General features: G+C 44.4%; 1 protein-coding gene across 19 annotated transcripts in view; it reads right to left on the bottom strand.

The window, feature by feature from the left end:
* CAMK2D (calcium/calmodulin dependent protein kinase II delta) overlaps positions 1–11014 on the bottom strand; it is a 216154-nt gene extending 205140 nt beyond the window's left edge. For all 19 annotated transcript variants that reach the window (XM_060246872.1, XM_060246880.1, XM_060246884.1 and 16 more), the window contains exons 1-2: positions 10811–11014; positions 9272–9366 (exon numbers count right to left, since the gene is read on the bottom strand). In XM_060246872.1, coding sequence (XP_060102855.1) covers positions 9272–9366; positions 10811–10875 — 160 coding nt within the window. In that variant the 5' untranslated portion in view covers positions 10876–11014. The remainder of the gene's footprint in view (positions 1–9271; positions 9367–10810) is intronic.
* Positions 11015–17874: the final 6860 nt, after the last annotated feature.

Genomic DNA, 17874 nt, shown 5'->3' with positions numbered 1-17874 from the left:
TGCTTTAGCCTACCACAAAAACAACAGAAAGAGCCTGGAAGCTGGTTGGCTAAGGCTTGGCTGACTATAAATCTTGAGGAAGACATAACACAAGAGAATAGATTTTTACACAACTGACAACAAATAACAAATTGTGTTGCTTCATTTGCTTTTTCACCTCTTTCTGTGTAACTAGACCTTATGAACAACAAACTAATTTTTACTCTTTGTTGCCAACCCACCTAACAGCAGCCAAGGACTTAGTCTCAAGGACTTCACAGAAAACGGCAGCATCTAAATGCTGCCGGAGATTCTGAAGGTTTTTTGTTTTGTTTCTTTACCTTTAGAAACAGGAATCTACAATTCCCAGACATGCAATTAAAATCTATGCTTGGATGGTGCAGCCTACATTAGAGTATATGTGCACAGCGAAACAAAGTTTTGGGTCCAGAGGCACCTTTAAGACCAACAAAGTTTTGTTCAAGATATAAACTTTTGTGTGCAAGCACCTTCTTCAGATATATCTGAAGAAGGTGCTTGCACACAAAAGCTTATACGTGAAACGTTGTGCTAACACCTTGAATAAAACTTTGTTGGTCTTAAAAGTTTGTGCTTGCACCTTGAATAAAATTTTGTTGGTCTTAAAATTGCCACTGGACTCAGACTTCATTCTGCTACTTCAGACCAACATGGCTATTCAACTGAATCTATATGCACAGTAAGTAAACGCTCACAAAAGTATACTATCTGTCTAACGGGTCCAACATTTACAGCAACAATAATAACAGAGATCACAGTAGGTAAGGTTTCCAGCTGAGTCTGGGGGCCTGGGAAGTCAGGTTTGTTCCCCCTTGATAGTTTAACCAATCAAAAACACTGACCAGTACACAAGACTCCTTTTTTAAAAGCAGACAAGAGACTATCAAAACTAATATTTTCTTGCTGAACTTTCACATCACTGACTTTGTGGTAGAAAGTTCCTTGTGGCAGGATGACAAGCAGCTAGTTTGGAACGCTTTTGCACAGGAAGAAACTTCCACAATTTTGCAGACACTACAACCACGAAGAAACTCTGGTCAGACTCATCTTGCTTCTCAGGCTAAGGTTTAGGGCTAAACTATGACATGTATCCTAAATATTTCGTATGAACAGAAACAGCTATAATTTGAACCAAAGCCCATTTCTCCAGTACACACACTCCTAGATTTGCATATTGTCATCTTTAACAATTCTTGGGAAACTGTCCCATTGCCTTTCAGACCAACAGCAAAAGCCTTTGTGTCCCCCCCACCCCCACCATGAAAGATGCAGCTAAGGGAGCAATGGGGGGGGGGCAGAGGGGGGACAAGAAATACCAGCAACCAGCTGAAAACAAGGGCTGCTGTAGACCAGTTTTACATATCGCCACAACCTCAGAAATCAGTCTTCATTTCCTAGGACGCCTCCATTGCAGCTCCCACACGCCAAAAATCCCTCTCACCCTCCCCCACCCCACCATGTTTCAGACACCTTCAGGTATTTCAAGCTGCACCATCTTTTTCTGCAAATACACAACTGTTACAAAACTGACCACCTTTCAAAACATCCCTAGCTCCTCAAGAGTTCTTGGCTCCATGAAAGCCAGGAAACCCTCAGCTCTTCAAAAGATCTTTATCTCACAAGACTCAAAGCTCTTAAAATACACATGTGCACTCTCTCTCACCTCTTCTGTTCTCAAATGTCTCCCATTTAAAGCTTTCCCCCTCTTGTCTTAGACCATTATTAATATTCTCTTCTCTGTAACAAGTAGCTTCAAAAATATTAAACGTCACATGAAATATTTACACAGCATATGCATTTCTTTTAGCTTGGTTGTTACTTTCCACATGTAAAACAGAATATGCAACTACCATGCAGATTGCCGGATGGCAAAATATACACAGGTAGAATTCGAATTCATGAAGCAGCCTTTGAGAGTGTTTCTGATCCTCATTATAGAACCCACAAAACATAAAATGGAATATGCATTTAGGCTTTAAGCAGATGGAGGGATACCAAGATATTCAAAATTGAGCTTCTAAGCTAACAGTCTGGAAAGCATAACAAAGGCCTTCCCTGCATTCAAGGCACATCTGTGATTTGTGGACTTACAAGTATACGTATAAATACACACATGCCTGATTAATGCACGGGTCTCTCCTGGGCTACAACTGGAATTTAAAAAACTGATTTGCTTTGGAACCAAGAATTTCTTTAACCCAAGGGGTGGGGGGGGGGAGGAAAATAAATACTAGAAAAAAGAAAATTGATACTGAAGAAAACAAGATATCAATAGCCTGCCGTTTGAAGGGCAACTGATGGAGCTGTCCACTAGTTAAACACTTCTAGAAACCCTGTTTTACACTTTCCATCCTTCAGAGATATGATGATGGCATCACATACAGGGCCTGTTGAGACACCCTGAAACTCCTTTCTTTCATTAGTTTGCAAAGCACCAAGTTAATTAAAGTTAAGAACATAAGAGAAGCCATGTTGGATCAGGCCAGCATCCAGTCCAACACTGTGTCACACAGTGGCCAAATTTATATATACACACACACACACACTGTGGCTAATAGCCACTGATGGACCTCTGCTCCATATATTTATATAAACCCCTCTTGAAGGTGGCCATGCTTGTGGCCGCCACCACCTCCTGTGGCAGTGAATTCCACATGTTAATCACCCTTTGGGTGAAGAAGTACTTCCTTTTATCCGTTTTAACCTGTCTGCTCAGCAATTTCATCGAATGCCCACGAGTTCTTGTATTGTGAGAAAGGGAGAAAAGTACCTCTTTCTCTACTTTCTCCATCCCATGCATTATCTTGTAAACCTCTATCATGTCACCCCACAGTCGACGTTTCTCCAAGAGTCCCAAGCGTTTCAACCTTTCTTCATAGGGAAAGTGTTCCAGCCCTTTAATCATTCTAGTTGCCCTTTTCTGGACTTTCTCCAATGCTATAAAGTTTAGACTCCAGAGGAAAGCTTTAAAAAAAAAAATCCCCAGATGTTCTGTTCTCTCCCATATGAACTCTATTTTCTTGCCATCTCACTATTATTTCCTTGGCCTTTTGTTTTATTACAGTTTAATTCTCTGTTCTGTTTTTATGTTGCAAGATGCTGTTTTATAGGAAAACTATTACCTGATGCTATTTCATGCTCTTCTTAATTGTTTTATTGCTATATGTTCTTAAGATTACATATATGTTTTTAAAGTCTGCTGCCTCTGGCATTTTTAATCAACAGCATGGATTATTAATATTTTATAAATCAATATCTCTATTCTGTTCATGGTAGTGTTCTTCACCCCAAGGAGATTTCTAACACAAGTATCTCTTCCACTGACAGAACAGTCTCTTGCTTGGGCACAAATTCCCTGTGCCCAGGAAAGCACTGCTGTTTGCAGAAACAGAACCATAGGACCCAACCCAAAGTCTGCTATACGTTTGCCAATACTGATACAACCTACTGTATTCTAAAAGTGCCTGGCTGGTTCCTAAGGACTGAAATGTTTACTCCAAACTTCTTTCCAAGGTTTTGGAGACATTATATCACAGGTCAACATTATTGTGATCAATCATTCTCAAGAGTTGACAGTCTAAGAAAAGACCAGTTCAATATCAGCACAGAGCAAGGTGGCCAGTCTCCAGGTGAGGCCTGGTGTCCTCTTGAAATTACAACTGATCAGTAGACTACATAAATTAGTTCCTCTGGAGCAAGTGGCAAGGTCAGAAGGCAAACTCTATGGTATACCATAGATTCCAGGTAAAATGCCTCCCCAAATTCTCCACAGGCATTGCCCCCATATCATTGGGAATTTCTGAGGCTGGAGTAGCCAACCATGGTGGTGGAAAGTCCCATCAAGTTGCAACCAACTTACAGTGACCCTATGGCAAGATACAACCAGAGGTCATTTGTCATTGCCTGCCTCTGTGCAGCAACCCTGGACTTCCTTGGTAGTCTTCCATACAAGTACTAATAAGGACCAACTCTGCTTATCTTCCAAGATCTGACAAGAGCAGGCTAGCCCAGGCCTACCAGCAAGTAATTAATGGATTCTTCCATAACACACTCACATCTTCGTTTTTAGGAAAACTGGAACTCACACAATAAGGTAAACCCTGGCATCAGGAACAGGACATGGTTGCATTCCACTGATCTTCCTGACAGGAAGCCTAATGAAGATGTTGCTTTGCTTTAATTGAAAACTAATGAGAATGCTGAGCCCTGACAGGCGAGAGAATATGCATTAAGTAAAAACAGCAAAGAAAATGTGAAACCGCTGCACTCTAAGAGGTCTCTGAGGAGAAATACAGCACACTGGGCTCTGGCAAGTGAAAGGAAGGCATTTTATTTGGAGGGGCTCCCTCCTCCACTTCAATCTGTAATTGCTCTTCACTTTCTCAGATGCACCAGTGAACAAGAGCAGAGGAGCTGGAATTAGCTTCACAGGAAATTCTGTGCCATGTTTTATAATGTGAAATTTTTGTAGCTGTATCTAGAAATAATACGTTGTTCACCTATTTATCCCTGCCCCTATCTTCCCCTCTTGCACTTATGTCTAAATTGGAGACTGTAAACTTCTCAGATCAAGGGAGCCCTCTGCTCTCTCACAACCCCATTTGGGTAGATAGTTATCAGTTGGCAGCCCCAGGATATTGTCTCTGAATCATTCTAGCTCATTCCAGGATATCTTGGGGGAACAGAGCTGTATTTCCCCGGATGACTGCTTTGAAGAGTGAGTTCTGTTCCATAATTAAGTGATGCCGATGTGTACAACAGCATTTGTTGTCCCTTGTCTTCCTTCCTTGTTGACATCTAAACTGTAGGATCTTTGGAACAGAAACCTATCCCTGCTCTGTGCCATCTGTTTGCACAGATGGAAAGGAAGCTTCTTTGCTGTAAGAGTTTTTGGAAAGCCAAAAAATGTTTCTAATACTGAAGGTGTTCTATTTTGAGGTCACCAACCTGTGTGAATGTGCGGTACAATGGCTATACTGTTGGACCAGGACCAAGGAGACCCAAGTTCAGATCCCCACTTGCCATGAAACTGACTGGGTGACCTTGGGTCAACTGCTCTTTCTCACCCTGCTCTGCCTCAAAGGGCTAAAGTGAGAATAAAATGAAGGGGAGAGGCATGTGGGCCATCTTCACCTCCTTGGGAAAAGGGCAGGGGGAAACAGCAGAAAATAAATCACATTTCACATTAACTCCCAGACAATTCTAGATGGAATATTTAAGAAGAAGAAGAAGAAGATATTGGATTTATATCCCGCCCTCCACTCCGAAGAGTCTCAGAGTGGCTCACAATCTCCTTTACCTTCCTCCCCCACAACAGACACCCTGTGAGGTAGGTGGGGCTGGAGAGGGCTCTCCCAGCAGCTGCCCTTTCAGGGACAACCTCTGCCAGAGCTATGGCTGACCCAAGGCCATTCCAGCAGGTGCAAGTGGAGGAGTGGGGAATCAAACCCGGTTCTCCCAGATAAGAGTCCGCACACTTAACCACTACACCAAACTGCAATAGAGGTCAGCGTGGCATTATTAACCCCCTTAACTGGTCAGGCAGTTCTTGTGGTTCAGAAGAAACCCATTGCTATTCCCCAGCCCCCCCCCCCAAAAGTTCCCTTCTTCCCCAAGGATTGGTGCAAAGGCCAGTGCTTACTGAGCAGCCTCAACCACTGAAAGCAGGTGTTCAGTCTGGTCTCACAGGAAGCACAACCTGTGGTACACTTCCTCCAAGCCCAAGACAATGCAAACTGATAGTTTCAGGGCTGAAGCAGACACTTCTCTTACTCTAAAGACAATGGGGAAGAAATCACTTGGGGCTTAGTTGATCAACACATTCCACAACAAGCTGCCATTTGGGAAGTTTCATGTGCCTACCTAATGTTCCACTCACACCCCAGAATCAATCAAGATATATATCTCTCCTTCCCACCTCTCCTTCTTATCTGTTCTGCTGGGATGGTTTGCAGCTGGTTTCCATCAAAGGTGAACTTTTCCCCAAGGCTGAAGGGCAACACAGAAGGCAAAAAACAAGGAGCAGGGGAGGATAGGAAAATTGGAAAGGGGAGAATAAGAAATGTTAAAGTCAAAGAACTCTTGCTTCCCTTCTCTTATCCCTCCCCAACAAATCTTTTGAAGCTCCACTTGTTGAATGTAATGGGACAGTTACTCATCTTCACCTTAAACTACCATCACAGGACTGATGTGAGAAAATGGCAGGAGTACCATGTATGCTGCTCTCAGTTCTTTGGTGGAAGGGTGGGGGGAAATAACATTCAATCAAGAAATCAGTAAGTGCCACAGAAAAATTCAGCCATGAGCTGTTATCATATCCATATGCCTTCTGGTTATTATTCAAAAGGCTGGTTTTGCGCAAATCAAATAAAAGTCCAGCGTCACCTTCAAGACTAACATTTATTCTAGCATGAGCTTTTGTGAGTCACAACTTTTTACAAAGCTCACTCTCATTTATATATTCAGCTCATTTTTATCCTGCCTGTTTTCCAAGGAATTCAGAGCAGTGTACATATTTTTCTCCCCCATTTCCTCTTCACAACAACACTGAGATGTAGGTAAAGCCAAGAGAGAGTGACTGGACCAGAGTCACCCAGCTAGCTTCCCTGGCTGAGTATTCTCATGTTATGAATTAAACAGCACTAGGAATCTTCTGGGAACATATTATTTATCAACAACTGAAAATAAATCTTCAAAGGACAGGTAGAGAGACATCTTGTAGCATTGTACACTGTGAGGATCATGCGCACAAGTGCTTGAGCAAGTGCACAAAACTGTAAATGTCTAGGTGTTACCAAGATCAAAAAACAACATCTGAAATCTAGAGGTAAAACAGAATACTGATGGAAGAACAGAGCCAGAGTGCCTTGATTTACCCTTGTGATTCCTACAGTAGCCTCTAGCCATTTGGAGACACAGAAAAGTATGCCCTCAGGATGCCAAGAAACAAGCTACAAATTCTATTCCCTTCCCTATTGGAAAAAACAACAACCCAAACCCGACAGTTTTAGAAGCACTGAAAATACTCCAACAAGACCAAGGCGCTTTTACCTATTTCCACAGTGCTCCAAAAAAGAAAAAGCCACAGCATGTCAATTAAAGAATCAGTTTTAAAATGAGGCTGCTACAGACATTTTTTTCAGATTGAAGCAGCACTCTTTTCTTTTAAAGAAGAGTGTAAGCCTGTGCGCACGCGCACACATCCTTGAAACGGCTAACATTCACAATGTTTCAAGACTGGTTCACCCATGCATATTTATCGCTTTATGACTTTAAGACCCAGGAATGACTTCTCCGTATGAATGAGCCATCACTGATCAAGCAACACAAACAGAACGTTCTGGCCTCCTTGCTTCATTGTGCGGAGCTGTCCCTTCCATTTCAGATCATAACCACAAAGGACATCGGGGAACGTGTTCATGCCTAGGAGGGTGGTTTGTTATTTCATGTGTGTTATCTCAGCCTTTATGCAAGGCGTTCATGGCACTAGACACTGTATTTCCATCCACACTCAAGAGATAGCACAGAGTGTTTCCTGTGCAAAAAAACACTGTATATTTAAAAATTCAGTGCATATTAGTTTGAGTTTCATACCTCTTTTGGAAGGGTCATGCAAGAGATTAAAATAAACAGCTCTCAAATGTATTACTGAAGAACAAACATCTGAACTGAACACATATCATAATCTGCCTCATTTCTTCTCTCTCCCACTGGCAACACCCTGAAATGTACTTTCCTTCCTTCACTGGTTATTATATCAGCTGCATTAAATTGTATAGAATCTCCATTTTATTCTCCTCTTGACCCACCGACCTTCCCTATTCAACTTTTATCCTTTTAGCACAGGCCAGAAATGTGCATTCCTAGAGGTTAACAACATTGTAGTTGATTTGTTTTCACAATCAAAATCTTTAACCAAGTGGCATACAGTAGCTGCCTCAGTTAAAATACGTGGGATGCAGGGAAACCATGTTCAGCATAAGTGTAAAATGTTGCATGTTTAGGAACAGAGTGTAGACAGCAGCATGGGAACTCTTCTTTCCACACACAGCTGCTTGACAGGTTAAATGTATAAGATAACATCATCATAAAGCTAACTCATAAAATAGCAAATGCTCATTCTCGGTTGCTGCTGCTATTTAAAAAGCAAAAACAGAATATAAATAAAAGGTTTTCAAATGGACTGACAGTTTCACTCATTCCTGTGGTCCTGAAAAGGCCAGAAATTAACATGAAAGTACAGATGTTAACAGAGAATAATCCCTAAATCCTCAGCATCCTCATACAAGCACTTCAGGGTGGATTTTCCAAGAATATATCACCATGAGACCTACTTTCATTACTCCAGACAGACAAAATGTATACATACATAGGATGTAATCCATTGGGAATTTCTCTAGTACACACAACTCTGAAATCAGAAGGGCGCCTATACTTGCTCAAGGCCCATTCATTTCTAAGGGGCTCCCTCAGGAGAAACAAACTGAGCCCTTCATACTGTATCTGGTACAGAACAACTTAGCATATACAATCACTGAGAAATAAATAGTTCCACATAATAAGAAAGGTAAAAATACTTGTTTTAAACATGGACACATGTTTAATTCGATCAGATAACTGCTTTCAACCAAAATTTAAGAGTTAAGGAAACAGGTCATTTCCCTCTCAAGGTTTTTTTTTTCTTGTTAAATACGCTGCAATGAATTAAATTCATGTGTAAATACAATAGAAGAGAGTGATTCAATTAAGATTTGACCTACTTTTCTCCCGTTTATCGCTTTATGATAAACACACACACCAACTTATTTCTTCAAAATAACAGGGTTTATTTCAAGCCTACACTACAAGTCAAAACAGTATATCTAACTAACACTGCAGGCAATCTAGTCAATATCATAAGACTGTAAAAAAAACGTTTTCTGCTAACAGGTACACACACATAACCATCTGGCATTTGTTGTAAGTTCTCAAGTATTTATACTTTTAAGGAAAACAGTACAGCAAGTTATTAACTTAACAACATGGGAAGTGAATTCTGAATAATAATGCAGCAGGCAGAACCTCTAACTAGTATTACAAGCAACCTAACTGCTTTCATATAAAAAATGAAGGGAAATATGGCCTGCCAACACACAGTGTAAAAAAAAAAAAAAAAAGCAGGGCCTGTTTTGTATCCATCTAGTCAATATGCTTATATGCAAGAATTCACTGAACACTGCTAAAATATATTCCAGATTAGTTGAAGAATACCCACCCCTTGCTGACAGTTTTTTAGTGTTGATAATTTTGGCAGCATATTCTTGTCCCGTAGTGATTTTCATGCATCTTCTCACCACTGAGAACGCCCCCCTGCAAGCCAATAAACAGAGACCTGTCAGTTTCTACTGGGCTGTGCTCCTAAGAAAATGGTCTCCTAATTTTTACTGTATTAACCAATCTGAGGATCAATTCAGGAGACAGGAGAATGAGCATGACATGGCAATCAGCTTTAACGTGATGGACTGGAACAGTAAACGGTATTTAAAAATGTGAGCACAAGCCATATCATTACATCGACGACAGAAATGTACATCTAATTATAAGTGACAGCTATAATGTGCAGAAATTGTGTCCATTTCCCCCTACAGTTCTCTGACTCAGAGAGAAAGGATGCTGTGTGGAATATGTGTTCTTTGTGATGGAATGTACAAAAAAAGAGAGAAAAGATTCTGGAGGGAAGCCCCCTGCTCTTGCCCGGTAAACATGCCACTTGGTGTTTATTTAAGCATAAACACTTGAGCCTCGCTGGAGTGCCAAGGATGCAATAAATCTTAATAGGCACAGTTCTGAGCCAGAGTATTCCTTTGCTATTTCCCTAGAGAAAAGAGCACTAGAATTAGACTGCTCTTCGCACGTTCCCCATGTTAATACTACTCTTGCCATCCAGTCAAGCATTTTCGAGTCATTTATATAACAAAACTACACAGTACTAAATTTTTTCAATGGGGCCGGGGAAGGTAGGAGGAGATGCAAATAAAAGGGATCTCATGAGCCAAGCCAGTCAATGCACTCCAGACACATAACAATCAGCATATTATATTTCTGAAGACTTGAGTTACAGTTGCCCCTCTCACTACTGCCAGATTTCGGGCTGCTGATTTACTGGGCAACATGAAAATGTAAGCCACCCACGCTGCCCAGGGGCACATGTCGTCATGGTTGGTTCTCTCCGCTCCCTGCTCTGGCCCCTCCACCCCAGCAGAGACCAGAATGGTGGAGGATACCCTTGCCTATATTTTCTTGATACAGCCAATAAGACTGATATGGGCAAGCTCAGGACAGCCAGAGCAGTTCGTCATAAACAACATCGCAGGGAAGGGGGGGGAAGAAGGGGCGGGAGTACGGGGCTTCAGGTCGCCTTCCCTCCCAGTGAAAAAGTGCAAGATGTTTTGTGTGCATATGCAAGATGTACATATGCCCAGATGAACTTTCTGCCTCAATAAACGTGGCACCTAATTGGGAAAGGGCTTCAAGGAGAATCGCAAGCCAAACTATTGGGAGGGGGGGGGGAGGACAGCTGTGTCCCCTCATGTCAAAGCTAATTTCTTCCCCCTGGATGTGTGCAGACAATTGACCCCTTCCTTAGTTCAATCCCTCCCCCCCCCAGCCCCCTCGGAAGCTTCAGCGGGAAGCTGATTAGCGATGCCCTGCCCCACCGCCAAGGTCTCGCCTAGGGCAGAGCTCAGCTCCAAGCTGCTTCCTTCCCCTCCCTCCAGCTGTCAAAGCCCCCGGCGCCCCCCTCCGTCGCACTCACTTGCCCAGCTCCTCGAAGAGCTGATACTCGTCGGTGAATCGGGTGCAGGTGGTGGTTGAAGCCATCGTCGAGCCGGGCTGGGCGCTGCTGGTGCCTCGCAGGAAGGGAAGGAGGAAAAGCGGGGAAGGGAGGAAGGAACGGGCGGGAGGGAGGCGGGAAGGATGCGAGAGGGGAGGGCAAAGGCGCTTCTCCACCTCCGGGCGCGTCCCAGTCACGCTCCCGCCAGGCTTCCTGCTACTTCTCCGGCTGGCTCGTCGGGGGGCGGAAGGGAAGGAAGGAAGAGAGAGAGGCGGGCTTCTCCTCCTCCTCTCCTGGGGGCGACGGAGTGGCTCCCGAGCGGGCAGCAGTCGTCCAAAGCCGAAGCAGCCGAGGACGGCAGGCGCTGCGGTTCCCGACCCGGGGCAGGAAGCAAGAGAGGGGAGCTGGGGAGGAGGCAGAGGCGAGGACGGGTCGGTCCTCCCTTCCCCGACGGCTTCCCGGGATCCGCGCCGCTGCTGCTTGGAGCCCAGAGGCTCGGGGGAGCGAAGTGGCGGGGCAGGCTTCCCCTTCCTGCCCTCTCCTGCTCCTGGCGGCGGCGGCGGCGGCTCTCTCAGTGCCACACCTCCCTCTAGCGACGAGCGGGCCGGCCGGGGAAAGGCGAGCTGCCTGAGCTTCTGCCCTGCCACAAAACGCCCCAGCAGGAAGGTGAAGGGGGGGGGGGAAGGAGTGGGCTAAGAATCCCCCCAGCCCCGCCCCAGGGGGGAGACGGGCCTGAACATTGACAGGGTCATTCCCTGGTGAGCGCCTTCAGCAACAAGAGGGGCTCCAAGCGCTCTCTCCTGAACCGATGCGAAGAGAGGCACGTTGCAGTTTCCTCAGGCCGAGCACGACAGGGACATTCTGCCAAACGACGCGCCCCGCTCTGGCTCTTTAAGTGACCCCGCCTGAGGCTTCCAACTCCATCTTTTCGCCACCCGAAGGGAAGCGCTACGAATCCGCTCCCCCCCCCCCCCTTTCACTTCGCTGGGAGGGAAGGCGCCCCGCCCCGCCCCCTGGGCGATTCCCCCTCCCGCCCCGCGTTCCATTCAGTGGCGTCATAACTGACACGCTGCCTCGTGCGTCCCACACTGCTGGAATGGGGGGGGGGGGAGTTTCCAGACTCTCGCGAGACAGATGGACCTTTTTATGAAATGCGGGGGACGATGCTTCTCGTGTGGGAACTGGGAACACGGTTTCTGGCAGCGCTAGGGTGTCCCTGTTCCCAGTAAAGTGCTACATTCATTTAAATATGCACATCCCATTCTATACATAGATACTCTTGCATGGTAAGATTACACATGATGCCCTTATTGCTTTATGTCAACTATCAGGAAAACCAACAGCCTGCTGACAGCTAAGTGGTTTGTATTTGGCTATGGCTTTATCATAATAGTTTGCTATTATGAGATTTACAGTCTGATGCTATGCATTGCCCATCCCCCCCCCTCCAGGGCTGGATTAAGAATTAGACCAAGTAGGCACTGGCCTATGGGCCCCATGCCTTTAGGGGCTCCAGCCCGGCTTCCTCCCCTCCAGCTTCTATCCTGCTTGCAGCCCTCAGAGCCTGCACATGCAGCCAGCAACTGAGCCATTCTGAGCAATTTCCTTGGTGAGGCTGCAGCTAGCATCATTGCCAAGTTTGTCTCCCTCTGCCTCTCCCCCACAGCTTTGTCAAAGGGACTTTTGAGAAGGTGCCCGCAGGCTGCAGCGGGGGCCATGGCAATGGGGCGGGTGCTCTGACAGATAATTTGCAAGCCCCCCCCCCTAAGATTTTGACTGCCTGGGGGCCTCCACAAGGTTTAATCTGGCACTGCCCCCCCCCCGAATCAGTGGGTTTCAGTGCCACATGCATGATTGTTGAACTGCAGCCTAGATTTGTGTTTAAGCAAGGTTGTATGCTTGGCATGGGTCCCACTGACATTGACAGCATCAGGGCAAGACTTGGGTGGAAGTCCCAGATTCAGAGAGGCCCCTAAAGCAGACTTAATCAGAAATATGCATTTTCATTTCAAGAGGGGGGCCAGAATCAGAGGCATAGACTTCCCAATGGGGGCGGGGTGGGGCTGGGCCAAAGGCATTCCAATGCTAGGTCTTTAAAGGAAGCTTTGGTTCTCCAAAGCTTGTGGTGCCAGAACCACTGTTTGGATGGAGCACCACTGTATATCCTCCTACAGGGGACAGAGTTGCAAAAATATCCAGAATTTTTTTTTGTAAGGGGGCAATTTTTTTGTTAATGAGGCCAGGCTCCCCACCCCCTCTCAGCAGCTCAGCAGCAGTTGCTCTACACAGACCAGCTGCCAAGCTCTGGGTGACCTGTTGAGAGTAAAGGGGGGAACCACAGTGGGCCTGCCCAGAGCAGCTGCAGGTGAGCCACAAAGCTTGGTTGGGTTGTCAGCCTCCAGGTGGGGCCTGGAGATCTCCTGCTTTTACAACTGAATTCCAGCTGGCAGAGATCAGCTTCCCTGGAGAAAATGGGTGCTTTGAAAGGTGGCTTCTATGGCCTTGTACCATGATGAGCGCCCCCCCCCCCCCAAACTCTGCCCTCTCCCAGATCCACCCCCAAAGTCTCTAGGTATTTTCCAACACAGACCTGGCAACCCTAAAGCTTGGCTAACCCACCCAGAGCGACTCTAGGCAAGCCAGCTGGGGAGGGGAGGGGAGGTCAGTTGGCTCACCCAGAGCAGCCAGGCCACCTCCCCTCCCTTCCCTTTTTTCACTGTCTTGCCTGGAGCAGCTCAGGGGAATCAAATGAGGTGCCTCTCATAATTTCTTTTCTATCACCTGGTTGCCTGAAATTGCTACAGGAGGACCAGCCTGCTTAAGTACGGTACTCTGTTGATTTCAGCAACAGCTGTCAGTGTCAATTGATACAGGTGATGAAGACAACAATAAGACGCTTCATTCCATCATTTACATATGCGATAACATTTGTCCCAGGTTCAAAAGCATGTTTCTGTTAGAAAATCTTCTAGTCGTATTTAGTAAAGGAACCAGTGCTCTAGGCTAATGTTTTCAATACAGACTACTCTTGCATTTCAGCTGGCACCTAAGGAACCTTGGGTACCAGTTAAAATGCAAGGGCAGAATACAAAACAGTTGCTGTGCACTAAATTTCTGAACAATGTAGAGAGTTCAGAGTAGTAGCAGTCTTCTCACTTCAAACTTATAGACTATAAGTGAGTATAAGTACATTTTGATGCAATTCAGAACAACGCCCAAAGCCATGATAACCCCAAAGAAAACTCTGTTATGGCATCTAGGATTTTATATACCTTGCCTTCTTAGAGTACTGCTTAGAAACTCCACCTTAAGAATACAGACATTCAGAACAAAGTATTAATTAAAATCACATATGTTTATGGGAAATGACTGCGTTCCTGTGCAATTTGGGACTGGAATAACAGGCCCTAGAGTAGAATGCCAGCATTCTGGAACTGGGAGGCCAGGGTGCAGAGTGGAATGGAACCCCCTGGGAATAGGCTCAGCACTCTGGGACTGGAATGACAGCCTCTGGGAGTAGCAGGAATGGAGTGGAATGATGGTCAGTGGGGGTAGCAGATGTGTCTTGAGACTGGAATGATAGAACCCAGATGAAATGACCTTCTTGGCTCAACGCACAGCAGCTAAGAAGGTCAGAGCGCCTGCTCCGGCTGCAACGCCACTGAGGATGTTCTCCGCAGCTGAGAACGAAACGTCTGGAAGGAAAACTTTCTCCAGTAGAACACGGCACTTGAGCCCGAAAGATTCTACAAACCCTAATATATATCCTTTTCTTTTTTCTCATAATTCATAACTTAAGATACCCTTTTTCTCTTAAAACTCACAATTAATCAATACTCCTTTTGATACTTCTCAATTTTAGACTTTACACATCCATTCATAAAACCATCTCCACTTTCATTTTATCTGTCTATCTGGCATTATCAGATTTGACAGAGTGTCGATCTCCACAATCTTCTAAATTTTTACTATAAGTTCATCCATGGTAGGGATGTCTTTTTTCTTTCAATGTTGGGCTAACAAAATTCTGGCCGCAGTAACTATATGTAAAATCATATATTTCATTTCTTTTTCCATCCTAATCGAAATAATATTACGTAAGAACAGATCTGGCTTATATGGAATTTCTATTTTTAACATTTTACGTAGCATCTGCCAGTTACTTTTTACCCCAGTGGAGAAAACATTTTTTCCTCATAGGTAGAACAGCTTGGGGAATGGTGATTTTCAGCTTGAAAACAGGAGAGGAGTTAAATAGTCTCTCCTCTGTCCTGATGGTCTGCCTTTTAAAATCTCTCCCTGCCACTGTAATAAAATCCCAAGAATTATTCACAGCGTGTAGTTCTGCCTGGGGTGCTAAGTCCAACTTGCATGTTAGCTGGATAGGACAGCCTTGATGCGCACATTCAGGCACAGCAGGAGAAGGAAAGCTGGAAGAGCAGGAGGGAGACAAGAGAAATATTTATTCTGCGCTGCCAATGGAGCGTGAGTTGTAGCGTACACATTTTCAACCCCTTTTTGAGACTTTATTTGCATAGAGGCACAGAAAATGAGTTGCTAGCTGCTATGAATTGTGTGTGTGTGTAAAAGCATCATTAAATATTTGACTAGCCACAAAGACTAGTAGAGGCAATCATTTACATCTAGTGATTGAGGACAAAGGTAGAGGGAAACTGACTGGTGCATGGAGGCTATGGCTCTCTTGCAACACCAATAGGAGCAATGAGAGAGGGAGTTACAACAAAAGTTTTGGTGGAAACAGGCCCTGGAAGGCTGATGAAAGTTGGCTTGATGAAAAGAGAGGTGGACGGGATAACTAGGTAGCAAAGGATAAACTGATTTCATCATTTTCTGAATTTCTGTTCACAGGAAGCACAAAAGCCTTTTCCACACTGTGATGATTTTCAGTACTTTTAGGACAGGCGTTTTTCAATATTGCTTTAGTATGAATGTTCTGAAAATGGATGGTGAGAAGAGCTGAGTCAGACCAGTTGTCCTGGAAAGCCAACCAACAGGGCATAGAGGCCAAGGGCCTCCCCCCAATTGCTGCTTCCTCACATTGGTATTCAGAAGATTACCACCTCTGTATGCAGAAGTTCCCTTTAGTCATCATGGCTAGTATTTATTTTTTTTTATTTTTATTTATATCCCGCCCTACCCCACCGAAGCGGGCTCAGGGCGGCTCACAGCATAAAAGTTCTAACAATAAAATTCAAAATTAAAATACAATAGCATTAAAATACAAAAAATACAATAGCAATTTACATAATTAAAACATTAATATCAATACATCAATCCAACAGTGTGCTATCTATAGACTTCCTTCAGTATTTTGGTGCCGGTCAGTTATAAGCCAACCGGAAGAGGACTGTCTTACAGGCCCTGTGGAACTGTCCACTATCCCACAGGGCCCTGACCTCTTCCGGTAACTGGTTCCACCAGCAAGGGGCTGTGATTGAGAAGGCCCTGTCCCTGGTTGACTTCAAGCGGGCCTCCTTTGGCCCGAGGATTATGAGCAGATTTTGAGAGCCAGATCGCAGTACTCTCTGGGGGACATATGGGTAGCCACTGATGGTCCTATCCTCCATGAATCTGTCTAATATCTAATTCATTTCAATAAGAGGAAGTATTTGTTTCAGTGTTCCTTACAATGCTCTGATATGAAGGAAAGCTGCATTCAGTATTTATTTGCAAAAACTTTACTTTTAAAAAACTTTCTCTTGCAAACAGACAAGTGACTATAATGTTAACCTTTTAAATGGTGGATATTTGTCTTGCTGGCAAACAAAAACTGGACTTAAATTTTTTTAAACACTTTCTGTAATGATGACTAAAAAAAGATAAGTGAATGCAATTATCAGCTTATGAGTCTAGTCATCCTTGGCTTCTTAACAATACTTTTTGGCTCAGTTGAAATATTTTCTCATATTCTAATGAAAGGCTATATAAAATTATTTATATCCAAAGCAGGAATATGTATATGGCATACCATTAGGCTGATAGCTATTATTTGTGCAGCAATAAGTGCCCATATCAATCTATAAATGTAGGTTCATGGTAAAACCCATTACAATTAAAAAGCATACATTTAGGGACAATTATAACTTTTCCATGTAACTGCATTGGTTACCAAAAATTTGACATTGTCCAGAAATATTTTTTAGGAATCTATGTCAGGTTAAGTCCAGATTAAGTCAAGATCCATTTTGATGGGTCCATCATCGTGATGAAACAGGTATCAAAGGAGATGTCTGAAGTGAAATATAGAGGCTTGGATATACAAGGTAATTTATATGAATGGATGAAGAGCGTGACTTGTAGTTCCAAATGTTCCTTGAAATGCTGTCCACACTATGGCATAAGAAGAAAGATGAGAAAGTTGCTCTCAGCAGGTGGAAATCTTGTCTGGACAATCCTGTCTGATGGATCCACACCAGTATTTTGAGACTGCATAGCACAAGAAGAAGAAGACTGCAGATTTATACCCCGCCCTTCTCTCTGAATCAGTCTCAGAGTGGCTTACACTCTCCTTTATCTCCTTCCCCCACAACAGACACCCTGTGAGGTGGGTGGGGCTGAGAGAGCTCTCACAGAAGCTGCCCTTTCAAGGACAACTCTTATAAGAGCTATGGCTAACCCAAGGCCATTCCAGCAGGTGCAAGTGGAGGAACAGGGAATCAAACCCGGTTCTCCCAGATAAGAGTCCGTGGACTTAACCACTACACCAAACTGGCTCTCAGAAGTCTTTGAAAATAGATTATACTAGATGCTTGCAAACAAAGAACTTGTTCTTCTAAATCAGTGGTATCAAATGTCAGGCCCATGGGCCAGAACCAGCCTGCCCAGGGCTCTTTCTCTCCCAACCTCCTGTCTTTACCCTTTGAAGCTCCAAGGCTGCCGAAGTTTCCTGGTCTTTCTGCCTTGTCTTTGCTGGCTGCAGCAGGAAGCAAAGTTGCAAGGAAAATTGAATGGATAGATCCTGTATATAGGGCCCAGGGGCCTTAATAGAAAATCCATTCCACGTTTTCCTTGCTACTTTTTCTGTG

This window comes from Heteronotia binoei, chromosome 9, assembly GCF_032191835.1.
Source record: "Heteronotia binoei isolate CCM8104 ecotype False Entrance Well chromosome 9, APGP_CSIRO_Hbin_v1, whole genome shotgun sequence".
NCBI lineage: Eukaryota > Metazoa > Chordata > Lepidosauria > Squamata > Gekkonidae > Heteronotia > Heteronotia binoei.
This window is presented reverse-complemented; position numbering and strand designations above follow the sequence as displayed.